The 13,378-nt window shown below is 51.1% G+C and overlaps 1 protein-coding gene across 1 annotated transcript in view; it reads left to right on the top strand.

Annotated features, from left to right (window-relative positions):
- Window positions 1-1,053, top strand: part of LOC125428770 (cytochrome P450 2K4-like) — a 32,038-nt gene extending 30,985 nt beyond the window's left edge. The window contains exons 9-10 of the mRNA XM_048489399.1: window positions 64-205; window positions 800-1,053. Coding sequence (XP_048345356.1) covers window positions 64-205; window positions 800-987 — 330 coding nt within the window. The 3' untranslated portion in view covers window positions 988-1,053. The remainder of the gene's footprint in view (window positions 1-63; window positions 206-799) is intronic.
- Window positions 1,054-13,378: the final 12,325 nt, after the last annotated feature.

The raw sequence follows: 13,378 nt of genomic DNA, 5'->3' as shown, positions 1-13,378 counted from the left end.
CCAACGTGGCTACTTTTTGAAACGATCTTCGTTGTCTTCAATGATTTTGCTTTGATTTTGCAGGGAACTTGTATCCTCCCGTTGCTGTACTCTGTGCTGCAAGATGAAACTCAGTGGCAAAACCCCCAGGAATTCTACCCAGAGCACTTTCTGGACTCTGAGGGAAAGTTTGTAAAGAGAGACGCATTCATGCCTTTCTCTGCAGGTAACTACATGTAGAAATATGTGGGCTTAGTTAATAGATGAGGTGCTCAAGTTTTAAGCACATTTATTTGGAAGAATGCCCTCACAGGCGGCTATCTCTCACTTTGAAAAACCAAAATGTTTGCCCTTTGAACACTCTATGGCTCATTCTGCACATGCAGAATAATGCACTTTCAAACTGCTTCCAGTGCTCTTTGAAGCTGTGCGGAATAGCAAAATCCACTTGCAAACAGTTGTGAAAGTGGTTTGAAAATGCATTATTTTGCGTGTGTGGAAGGGGCCTATGACTTTGCTGGCATATGAGAACTTTCACTGGGCATTCGTCATTCTTTCATCAATAGTGTTCTCTCTCTGTAAGAATAATAGTTATATTGTTCCTAGCAATGGATTCCTAAGAACACTTTCTTGGGAGTTAATGCTGTCGAGTAGGATTCTGAGTAGACCTGCTTAGCATGGCACAGACTGCTTAGCGTGGTACTGTCTGTTTTCATCTTTCCGTGGCAAACTCTTTGGGGCACCGTTTCAATGGTAGTAGAAAAACATTCTAAAGAAATGTAATTAACTGGGCTTCTGTCTTCCACTTTCATTGCCACAGGTCGAAGAAAATGTGCTGGGGAAACCCTGGCCAAAATGGAGCTCTTCTTGTTCTTTTCAAGTCTCCTCCAGAGATTCACTTTCCAGCCTGCCCCTGGAATGTCTAAAGAAGACCTGGACTTGACACCCATGGTTGGGATGACGACGCCTCCAGTGCCTTACAAGTGCTGTGCTTTGTCACGCTCTTAACATTCAGCTCATTGTGTTGCTTAGCTTCTGTGTGTGCATCCTCAGTCTTTCCTGCACCTTTTTGCCTGTTGAAGACCTTTCTGGGTAGTAACCTCATTGGAATCAGGTCATAGGGTTATATGCAGCCAGCTTTTTCACCCATTGTAGCTCCAAGACTCTTTGGCCCCTTCCGCATACCCAAAATAATGCGTTTTCAAACCACTTTCACAACTCCACACAAACACTCACAGCTCCACACAAACACAGGATGACCATAGACAAAGGAAACAAAGGCCAGGATACTTCTATTCAGATGCTCCCACCAGTGACCTTGCTATCTCCATTGTTACTCCCATGCTATAGACTTCATTGTTACTCTTACTTCTATTCAGATGCCCTCAACTATTGACCTGGTTGCCTTCTTTGTTACTCACAGACAATGTTTCTTCACCCACCCTGGACACTCCAACAGGTATATATGCTTGTAGTCGACCCACGCGGTCAGCGTAAGAACGAGACGAGACGCGGAGATAACATCTGGTGGAGATCGCCAGCAGCGGGAGACCGGAGGTCCGTGTTCCTAGCGAGTCTCCCGCATGCCGGTTCCTGGCACCTTTTATTGTTATCCTATCGGGGGCGTGTAGGAGGGAGGGAGGATCGGGGAGTTCCGGAGAGCTGGAGGATGGAGGTCGGAGATCACCATGTGATGCGTATGATCTCACCTGGCTTACGCGGCTTGGGAGAGGATGCGACGTTGCCTGAGCCTAATCTCACCTGGGGGGCAAAGACCATTGTCCCTGCTGCCCGGTGATTGGAAAGCCAGGACAGTTCATGACCCGCGGACTCATGGGGGGGATGAGAGAGTGAAGTGCCGGTGCGACCGGCAAGGTCACGCAGGTCCGCTACGCCCCAACGCTCTACCACGGCTTGCTGCACAAGGTGACGGCAGTGCACTACTACATCTCCTCCTTACATTTTGTGGTGGCAAAAGGGGCGAAATGCTATAAGGGGCATTTAAAGGGGCTTGTCTGCTTACCGCCCGTTTGGTCAAGCTGACCAAGCTGCTTGTGTAACATTAGAACTTGGTGGCGGGGTAAAGGGAATTGAGGAGGCTTCTTATTAATAATCGCGTTACAGGCACATAGGACACGCATTGAACGTAAACAAGATCCGGGATAATCCAGGCACAATAATTAAACCAATGCAGAGCTGTACAATAGCACTCAGTTATCCTCCCGGCAGCCAGCTCCAGAGTGGCTGGACCAATGAAGGCAAAACATCATACTTCCAGATTAGATACCTACAACTTCTTGCAGCTCACGCACTTTCATGTGAATCAACTGGGAATTATCAGAAAGATTAAAACAACACATATTATGTACATTCTCACAACCTTGGTGATGTAACAACAACAACAAAGTAATCAATAAGCTGACCACGATTGTCTAGGGTCGCTGATCTAAGTTCCTGCTGCTCGGAGGCCAGGGCATCCAGAGCGTGTGGAGGTAGAGCTGATGGACTAAGAGCGGGCAATAGGCCAGCCGGCCAATGAGTCTTAGTGATTGCAGGGTCCAGCGAACCGGGACTCCCACCAGGGAAGTTGCGAGGGAGGCTAACTCCGCTGAGAGGGACCAGGCACTGCCGCCTCTGACAGGAGGGGTCGAAAGGCAAGAAGCCCGGAGCGGCGGCGGCGGCGTCTGGCTCCCCGGGTGGAGCCTGGGGCTGTTAGGGACGCTGGTGAAGGCTTAATTGAGGCACAGTTATTCCGGCAGAGAGTCGGGCGAGGAATATAATTAACGCTACTCTCCCCGCAGGTCCAGAACCAGCCCTACTGGGGAGCAGGATGTTTCCAACATGGGGAAATGTCCCTCCGCGGTGTGTGCAGTTCCAACTGGCCGAGCCGCATGAAAGCGTCCGAGATTCGGTTCCTTCGCTATTGCGCTCTTCGTGATGCGGGCGCAGGTGTTAGATTCTGCATAATGGCTAAAGTCTTGGTGACAAGGGAGAGAGCGCCAGCCGGAAGGGGTTTGGACGACAGGGTCCCAGTCGGCGCCATAGAGTACCCTGGATGGATGAGGCATTCATGAAGGGGCTTAGCCCAGCGAACTCGCTTAGAAGTCTCCTCGGGCGCTTTGCAGCGATCGGGAGCAGGCAGGGAGCCAGTAGGCTCCCACCCTGTGGTACTGGCCCAGGCAGAAGGGATGAAGAGCGTTGGTAGCTGGCAGCAAACTGCTTCCCAGATGTTGGTCTGGTGAAAGCTCGGTTAGGGGTGGACGATCGCCATCGAGCAGGAGGCAGAGCAGGAAGGGACGGTCAGCTGAAGCTGGCGGTGATGATCGCAAAGAGAGCGGCACAGAGGTTCTCGGTGTCTCGGGGTGGTCTTTGCTGGCACAGCAGCTCTAGGAGTCTGGCTGGTGGTCGCCTTCTGACGCCTCCCAGGTCATTCGGGTCTTTGGGCATTGGCGACGGGCGTTCCTGTTGCGAGATCGCTGGCATGGATACCTCTAGAGAGATGCGTTCCATCTCCTCGATGGGTTGGTTTCAGTTCCTCCAGCCATTCCATGGGTTGGCCTGTCATGGCTAATCGGTAGTCCGCTGGTGGAACCTGTAGGAAGAGGGATCGAAACACACCCCTTTCCCAGGATTCTGGCGGGCCGGGTCCCGAATCCCAGAGCCTGGGTTCTGTGCCGATGCATGGAGATCGAGATCGAGAGCCTAGTGTTTAGAATTTAATATAAGAAGGAAGAAGGCTTGTTTTGCAGCCTGTGAAGGTTGCTTTAATGCAATCCCTACTGGGGGTCACTTTACCTCTTTCTTTAGTTGTTGTTGACAGGGAGTGGCAGGGAGGTAGAAGCTTAACTGGTGGGAATTGGCTTCAGGAGCCAGCCATCAGGTGTCTGCCAAGGCTGGTCGAACTGGCCTCAGGGGAGGGAAACATGGTCCTGGGGGGATTGTGGGTATGCATGCTTTAATCAGTAACACAAAAGGGGCTTTGGAGAAGCACCTTTGGGGGATGGGTGCATCCGAGGGAGAATAGAAGCAACCAGGCAATTAGAGGCAAATTCCTCGCATCACACAAAGGAAAAGGAGGGGGGGGTTCTTTGCAAGTGGGAGTTGCACTTACCGCGACCTTGGTGGCTAATGCAGGAAGCTGGATAGGTGCTAAAATTTTTTTTGATCAATTATCTTGACCAGCCGCTTGCAGCCGGAGACCGCCCTTCAGCTGGGCGAGCCGCTGAAATAGCGCCTGGCCTTTAACGTGGTAATACTGATAAAGTTGCCAGGCTATAGCTTTCGCGCAACCCAAAACGGGTTTGGTGCATTAGCAGCATAATGGCTGCAGCCCTTTAAACTGGGGCCCGTCCCACAGTGCTGCGGTATCAGGACGGGCCCAGATTTTTAATCCAGGGAGGGGCCAGTCAGCCAATTGGCCCTCCGCCTTCACTGGTCTAAAAAAACAGAAGGGAAAGAGGAGGGAGAGGGAAACAGCTCTTCGGCGGAATTTAGGAGGTAATTTCGAAGGCGATTGGGATCACCCATCTGTGACGGCTTTACCCATCTTCCAGACCAGAGTCGCTTTTAACCTGGACTCATGAGGGTCTCTCCCCAGAGATTGACATGGGATGTCCTCAACGCATATGGACTCCGCCAGAGCTGTCACTCGAGGACCTGGGCGCTATTGACCGAGCTACGGATACTCCGTCTTCGCTGGGTTTGTCTCCCCCACTTCAGATGTCGCGGGTAGTGCCTCGGTGACCGGCCACCGGTGCGGCCACTACCGGCTGCCTCTGATAGACGGTAACGATCAGCCGGTGTCCACCACAGGTTCCTTGGCGAACTTACATCCCGCTTCTATGGCGAAGCTCCAGGTATGGGGCGGGAGCTCCCGAGATGAAAGCATTTCCACCGGCTAAGGACGGTGGTGTAGGCATGCCCCATGTTGGCTGCTGGGGCTCGAGTCTTTATTGGGTCGGGCAGCGGCAGCGTACAAGTAAGAAGAATCCAACTGGCGCAGCTGGCTCCGCAGAATAGCAACTCCTGTGGGATGATGTTTGTCCAGACCTGGAGATGGATGTGGGTCCTGGTGCGTGGAAGTCGACACTCCGGGGGACGGCGAACAGTCCCTGTTCAGCGGCAAGGAGGGTTTTGCAGCACCAGCCCAATAGTCCCGTAGGGATGGGTTCGCCATACCTGGGTTGGGGCGACAGAACCTCGGGGAACTTAAAGGGGAGATGGGCTGGGTGCATCTGAGCGAGATGCCACGGTGGGGTGGTTTTGGTAGGGGCCTTGGTGTTTGGGTCTGCTCGTCGTACTCTCCTCCTTGGTCCTGGGTTGGGAGGGTACGCCTGTGCGGAGTTTCCGACAGGCAGTCGCTTCTCCAGTGGGAAGCCTTTCTGGCAACGCTGGGTACCTGGTCTTAGGTGGCCTTCTTCTCCTGAGGGAGGACCCTCCTCCAGCATCGCTGTTAATAGGCCCCCCCCCCACTGGCTGCCTTGCCACTCCCTTCGGAAGTGTCCGGGTCTGCCGCAGTTAAAGCAGTCATTCTGAGGCTGCCTCCGCCGGGTCGGAGAGTGCTGCAGCGCGAGGGAGGCTGAAAGGGCTTGGTGGCTGGAGGGATCCGAAGGTCTCTTGGCGAGGCCTTAAGCATGTCGGCCAGATTCAGGATTTTTTGCCCAGGCCCTGATTGTTCTGCTGCACTCCGCTGAGGCTTGCTAGGGCTTACGAGGGAGTCTTCGCTTTGGGCCTCCTCGCCATCTACCGTATGCCTCTTGAGCGCCTCTGGAGCCTGATGTTCACAAAATCGGCATAGGCCTCTTGGGGTTTTGCCGGATGGAGGAGAAACTCTGGGTTGGCAGTTGGTCAGCATTGGGGACTTCTGATAAACGCCTTTATAGGCTTAACTCCAGAAGGCGCACCGTAAAGAATAGGGCGGCCTCAGGCAGGACAATCTGGATACGCTAGTTGGCGAAAGTATCAAAACCGTAGTGTTGAAATGCTGTGTGGCGCCGCCGGGAGGCGCAGCTCCCCTTGCTGATGCATTGCTGGCATGAACTTCGGGCTCTCCCAGATCACAAATTGTGCTGGGCTCTAGGAGCATCGCGAAGGTGGTTCTTCCCAATCAGTCTCGAACCATTATGTGATTCCTCGCGATTGCTCTCCAGCATACCTCTCTACTGTAGATAATAGTGGATTCCCACGTTCTGCATCGCTTTTAAGCGGAGACTCCAGTGCGGAGGATGTTATGGTTCAAAGGGCGGTACTGCGACAACTCAGCCGAATGACGCCACCCTCCCCTCAGTATCTGTGGCCAAGTGGACCGGGCACAATGCAAGAATTCGGTATCGCCTTCCGTCAGGGTTTCTTTTCTCTTCCTGCAGATCGGGCTGAATATACGCTCTGGGCGAGTTTTGAAAACCCGCTTGCCATTATGTGGGCGCCTGGACGGGAGGTGCAGTGGCTTCGGAAAATGAAGCGGAAGGCGAAGAGGAGGCTGGCTGGCAAGCCGCTGGAGAGTTTGGAATTGAGGTGAAGGAGCGTTTAGGAGGCGGGCAGAAGGAGGACAGGGCCCACCTAGTGGGATAGAGAAAATTCGAGGGAGGTTGGAAATTGAAGCGTGAAAGATCGAAGGAGGGCGGCCTACAGCAAGTGGGAGCCGTAGGGTTCACAGGCTGGCTGATGGCTACAAAACATTGTCTTCCACCATCGTCAGTAGCAGTGAAACATCGGGCGCCGCTAGCGAGGCTCCAGCGGAAGAGTGCGCTCGATGTTTTCCCAGTCCCAGATCTCAATGTCCCCCCCTCTGGGTACCATGGACACTCCGGAGCTTCAATCTTCCTCAACCAATTTGCGCATGCAGCTTCTCTTCTCTACGGGACCCCTGGGCCGCGATTTCGCTAACGCTTTCTTAGTTCGCCAACTGCGGTTTTGTCATAAGCCCTGCTTTTTGCAAGCTCCCATACTTCACCGGGTGTTCCGGCCGGACCGGTGAGAGTGTCCTGTAGGATCGCAGCGTAGTCTGGATATCGCGCCGCCGATCCAGAGGGACGAGGCTGACATCGAAACGGTGGTCCCCTGGATCGCTACTGATCCAGCAGCTGACTTCGGTATCAGCTGCCCCCCCCCCCAGGCGACGCATTTTGGCGAGCAGGGGTGGAGGTTCGAGGATTCCCGGTTTCTGACACTAGCCAGTAGCTCGACTCCAGCGCCGTCAGCTGTACCAGAAGCGACGATCAGACTGACGGAGATAACATTCTCCGGTGGAGATCATGTCCAGCAGCTGGAGACCGAGGTCCGATGTTCCCTAGCGGAGTCTCCCGCATGCCGGGTTCCTGGCACCTTTTATTGTTATCCCATCTGGGCGCAGTGGGAGGGAGGATCGGGGAGTTCAGCACGGTGAGAGCTGGAGGCTGGAAGGTCGGGAGATCACCATGTGATGCATGATCTCACCTGGCTACGCGGCCGCGGAGAGGAGCCGCACGCTGCCTGAGCCTTAATCCCACCTGGGGCAAGACCATTGTCCCTGCGCCCGGTGATTGAGCCAGACAGTTCATGACCCGTGACTCATGGGGGGATGAGGAGTGGGGGTGCGGTGCGACCGGCAAGGCCGCAGGTCCGTTGGCGTCCCAACGTTCTACCACGGCGCTGCTGGGTCGGCAGTGCACTACTACATACTCCACTTGCTTTCCCAACATCAGATCCTCTGAAGATGCCAGCCACAGATGCAGGCGAAACGTCAGGAGAGAATGCTGCTAGAACACGGCCATACAGCCCGGAAACCACACAGCACCCAAGTGATTCCGGCCGTGAAAGCCTTCGACAATACACTTTCACAACTGTTTGCAAGTGGATTTTGATATTCCACACAGCTTCAAAGAGCACTGAAAGCAGTTTGAAAGTGTCAGTCACAAGCCTTTATTGGCATAAAATAAACATACAAAATCAGCATACAAAATTTGCCCATTATTGCTCACAATTATAGACGCTGGTACTAAAATACTAAATACTAAAATATATACATGGTCCTTCTGTAACTATAGGACATTCCTTCAGCTAAGTTAACTCACTTAAACGTCATCGGATACTGACAGAAGCTAGCAAAATTACTGGGCTGGCTATATGTGGTCATGAATAGCACTTAGACATTGGTTGGTATTCATCTAGATCTCTCACGCTCTATTATTGTTAGCAGAAATTTTGCTTACATTCTCACACACTGTGGGATCTTGCAGTATGTTGTTCAAAAAAAGCATAGGGTATCTTAAGAGCATCAGTTAGATTGTTATACAGAAATGGGATAAGTGCAGATTGTGACATTCTGATTTTTGCAAACCTTACACAATGAAAGAGGGTATGATCGAGTGTCTCCACCTGACCCATATTGCATGGACATAGCCTCCTCTGTTTATCAATTTGTTGATATCTGCCATAGAGCAGCATAGAAGGCATTAGATTGAATCTGACCAGTGTTAAAGCTCTTCTTAATTTAGGGTTTGAAAGTGCATTATTCTGCATGTGCAGAATGAGCCTTTGTTACTACAATTTCAGTCCCTTGTGGCTTTTGTCCATGCAGATCCCATTATCCCCAGCTTAGCCATGTGGATGTTCAGAATGAGCCCCCTTTTTACCAGTCCAAAAGCTGGTTGGATCCAACCCATAGACTCGATCTTTAGCTTCCTCTCTACCAATCTGTCAGACCCCATAAAGTAGCTCTGAGACATTGCTGAACTCAAAATTTGGATATCATCAAGAAGATGTCATTTGGACCTCCGCTCCTGCTTGTTTCAATGCATGTAGAAACAGCAATAATTGTGTCTGCCGTCTTTTCTTGTATTCACACATTTAAGATGTCTTTCAATCGATGCAATAACCAACGTGAATGACTAAACTGACATCTATTTACAAATGAGTGCCATCAGCAGAAAAGAAACATGTGCAATAACTAATGCCGTTTGAATGCTAGTGTTTTTCAAGAGAAAAAAGTTGTTTCATAAATCACTATAGTCACTAGATTTGCTCACCTGTTCAGCATTCTGGAACCCATTTGAGTGATGATATTGCTTTAAGTAGCCTGATAAACATATAAATGGAAGATTGCAACTTACTGAATGAGTCAGAAGTTCCCAGGGGCGTATCTATGGAAAATGGCATCTGGGGCAAGCTCTCAAATGGTGCAATGCATCTTGTGGAACTGTTGCACTGATGAGAGGCCCCCTGAATTCGGGAATAATGTACAGCTAGCAAAGTCGTTGACGTGGTTTGAAATCAGTAAAAGCTATTCTGAGATTGTGGAAGGGGATAGTGACCAGATGTGGGGCTCTAAAGTCTTCCCTTTTTAAACAGATTAAACCACAGAGACAATTGAACTGGGAAATTGTCTGACGCAGCACCACATGTCTGATGCAATGTCACACTTAAACACTGACCAATTATGCACAAGGTATCTGCTAAGCTATGGGGATGAATATCCATTGCAGCAAGATTTCTTGTACAGATGTATTTCTTCAAGTCATGCTTTCACTTTCCTTTCTCTTGGAGGCAAGCTGCACTAATTCTAGCATGATTTTTAATTTGCTTCGGGGTCAGAGTGGGCAGATTTGCAAATAAGCACAGCTCTTCCCTGAACATGTTCCCTCCGCCCACAGCCAGCCTATCTAGCTCTGCCCTTCCCAGTCCCTCGCATTGCCGTCCGTGCTTTCCCCCTTGCCCCCCTTCCATATTGTTGGCTCCTTCCTGCTTCTCTAAATGCTTATATCAAGATATTGATATCTCAGTATAATAACAGCAGAGAGTTGGCTTTTGCAAGAAACAGTACAAGCAGCTCCACCACACCTCCCCCACTCACCTTCCACCCTCCCCGATGATTGGGAGGACTTCTTAAAGCTTTATTTCAAACAAACCTCTATTTTAAAACAAACCTCTGGCTTCTGCAGCAACAGCAGCGGCAGAAAGAGAGAGAAAGTGGAGGGGGAGGGGAGGGAGGGGGATCTAGCACAAGATTCCTGTTTTCAACCTAAAATGTTTATGTTAATGCATGCTTATTTTGTCATAGCCCTGATGATTGGCGGTTTGGCGCATGGGTATGGCTCTGGAAGGGAAGGGGAAGGGAACTAGGGAGCTACGCCTTCCCCTTGGGAACGGCAACAGCGGCAAGAGGCGACCGCCCCTGTTGAACCGGGCCGAAGGGGAACATCTCTGGCCAGGAGCGTCAGCCCAGCAGAGCCCCGCAATGGAACGAAGCTCGGGACGAGGCATCCACCCTGCTGAGCTGTCGCACGTCACCCATATGACCAGACCCAGACCCATGCTTAGCCTCACGCTTCTGCTCAATAAAATGGCTATGGCCAATTTATTACCCCAGCAATTGAGTAGTGTGTATTATTGGTAAAGGGACTCGCACAAAAAGAGATCCACCCTCGGACAGCAATGGTTAAACACATAATATTACCTCATTCAGAATCAAACCATCAGTCCATCAAAGTCAGTATTGTCTCCTTCTAGTGACTCCGGTTGAGGACTTTCACATCACCCACTCCCCGCCCTTTCAACTGGAGATGCCGGGGCTTGAACCAGGAACCTTCTGCATGAAAAACCGAGGCTCTACCATTCAGCTGAAGCCTCTCACCAGCCTTTCATATCTTGGGTCTCATCAATCACTCTATCAAAAAACCTGAGTCCCACCAGGACAGAAACAAAAAGACCACGTTTTCTGAGAAAGACGTTTATATGTTTAAAGGCAATCTGTCATCATAGTTATCATTTACTGTGAATTGTAAGGACAGGAAAATGGCAGCAGTTTTGTTAGGCAGGGTAAATGGGGGAAATAAGAGAAACACAGAGGCTGATTCCGCATGGGCCAAAAACAGTGGTGTGAAAACAGTGTGAAAACAGTGTAAAAGGGTTTACACCATTTTTACACCACTGTTTTTGGTCCAAGATTGCCATTAGCATGCCCAAAGGTGGATCATCTGTGGCAGGTATCGTTGGCAACCCATGTTACATCGCAAGTGGTCACAGAGATTCAAGGAGGACAATTTTCTAATAATCATTATGAAAATGGATCCCACCGAGACTAATTCTGCATATCTTTGATGGTACAAGAATCACTGGTTAAGAACCACCACCCTATGCAGCACCAGTCAGTTCAAGTTACTTTTGTTATCAACAGGACAGAGAAGTGAGGGTGGAAACTGAAGGGCAACAGGTATATTTACAATTTATAATCCTGTCAAGCAGAGTAACGAGCAGAAATATGGATTGTATATATTGATAGATTGATATAAAAAAGGCAAACTATTAAAGAAAAGGCTTAAATGTGGCATTTGTACACTTTGCCCAAACACTGATGGTCTACTATGGTAGGAAGTTGGGGGGGAGGGGAGTAATTACTGCAAAACTACTAAAGGACAACTTGAACTGCTGTTTGCTAAGCTCCCAAGATTCACAATTGTCCAACTCCTGATGTGCTGTAAACCCAAGCGTCAAGATAGACAGGCTTTTCATGGTGTGATCAGGAATCACAGATTGTTTGTGTATACAACTACGAGGCTGGAGATGTCCCAGTTTGTTGATCAAATGCTTGGGGAAGTTTATTTTTATTTATTTATTTATTTATTTTGAGTTTTTTATACCGCCCTACCCCCGAAGGGCTCTGGGCGGTGAACAACAGTCTAAAACATACAATCAAATCGATTTAAAATAGATACAGCGTTTAAACATATAAAACATATAAAACACACAGCTGCCAAAGCAATACATGGCAAAAAATCCAATTTTAAAACCTCTCCTCGCGAAAGCGAGGGGAGGGTCCCATAGATGGGTGGAGGGACCCTAGAAACAAGAACTAGAGTAGAAGAAGGGAGGGGGGGGGGCACACATCAGCGGCTGGACACTCCAAAAGCCCGGCGGAACAATAACTCAGTCCTTTACAGGTGGTCTCCTGCGGAATTCACCTCAAGATCCCGCAGGGCCCGGGACAGCTGGAGGGAGAGTGTTCCACCAGGCAGGGGCCAGGGCCGTAAAAAGCCCTGGCCCGGGTGGGAGGCCAGCCGCATCATAGCAGGGGCCGGGGACTAGCCGAATTGGCCTCCTGCCCGAACGCAGAGAGCCTGGAAGCGACATATGGGGTAACGCGGTCCCGAAGCGCACGAGGGTCCCAGACCGCCTGTGACAGGGCCTTAAAGGTTGCCAGCACCCATACCTTGAAGATGATGCCGAACTCAACTGGGAGCCAAATGGCAGGCGCGCAGCACAGGTTGGATATGATCACGAAAGGCGCCCTGTGAGTAGGGGAAAGCGGGTCACCGTGATGTTGACCCTCAGCTGTAACTTCCTCGGATCAAAATTGCATAGGGTAGGCCCGCCAGAGAGCGAAGTTACAATAGTCCAACTCTGGAGGTGACCGCTGCATGGGTATCAACGCCCGTGGCCAGGTCAGTGCGGGAGAGGAAGTGGAGCCAGCCGTGTCGGGCCTGGACGAAGATGGAAGAATGCAGTCCTGGTTGTATGGCCACCTGGGTCTCCATTGAAAGAGAGATGAATCCAGGTGGGACCCCCAGGCTGCGTAACAGAGGAGGTCGGCGCCTACCGAGACCCCTCCCACACCGGGCATGGCTGGAAATTCCTAACCTCGCCTCCCACGTGCCGCTTTTCAAAGGGATCTCCGTCTTCGAGCGTGGATTAAGTTTTAACCTGCTCTGCTGCAACCAACCAGCGACACCGCCTCCAAACAATGCTGTAGAGCTGCAGGGCAGCAACCGCTCTCCATCAACAGAATGAGCTGAGTGTCATCAGCATATTGGATGGCAGATCAGCCCAAAGCTCCGCACTTCAGCTGAGCAAGGGGTCGCGATGTAGATAAAGCTAAACAATAGCGGGATAGTAGCGCCCTCTGAGGCACACACCGCAACAAAGCCGGTACCTCTGAGAGGCCTGGTCCCCGCGACCACACTTGGCGGAGAAACGCAGGCAATCGCATTGAAGGACAGTGCCCCGCGACCCCGGAAGCTGCCAGGCTGTGGGTCAAAGGTCGCGGGTCGCATCACATCAAACGCTTCGCGTCAGATCTAATCATCATCGCTACCAACAGCTCCGATCCGCTTCTGGTCAAGCCAGGCATTACGGAGCGCGGTCTGTGATGGCGCACAAGAACCGCCTTCGTCCCATGCCCAGCAACGGAAGCCGGATTCGAAGGGATCGAAGGTCGTCGGCTGTGTCATCCAGGAAACCCTGAAGCTGCTCCAACACCATTCTCTCTCACTACCTTCCCCAGGAACGAAAGCGATCTCGACACGGGGCGGTAATTGGCCAGATCTCCAGGATCTAATGATGGTCTTTTCAAGAGTGGGCGGACCATCGCCCGCCTCCTTCAATCCACCCGAAAGACTCCTTGCCTCAAGGAGCCATTGATGATATT

Source organism: Sphaerodactylus townsendi, linkage group LG03, assembly GCF_021028975.2.
Source record: "Sphaerodactylus townsendi isolate TG3544 linkage group LG03, MPM_Stown_v2.3, whole genome shotgun sequence".
In the NCBI taxonomy this organism is placed as follows: Eukaryota; Metazoa; Chordata; class Lepidosauria; order Squamata; family Sphaerodactylidae; genus Sphaerodactylus; species Sphaerodactylus townsendi.
Note: the sequence above shows the minus strand (reverse complement) of the source record. Positions and strands in the feature narration are given on the sequence as shown.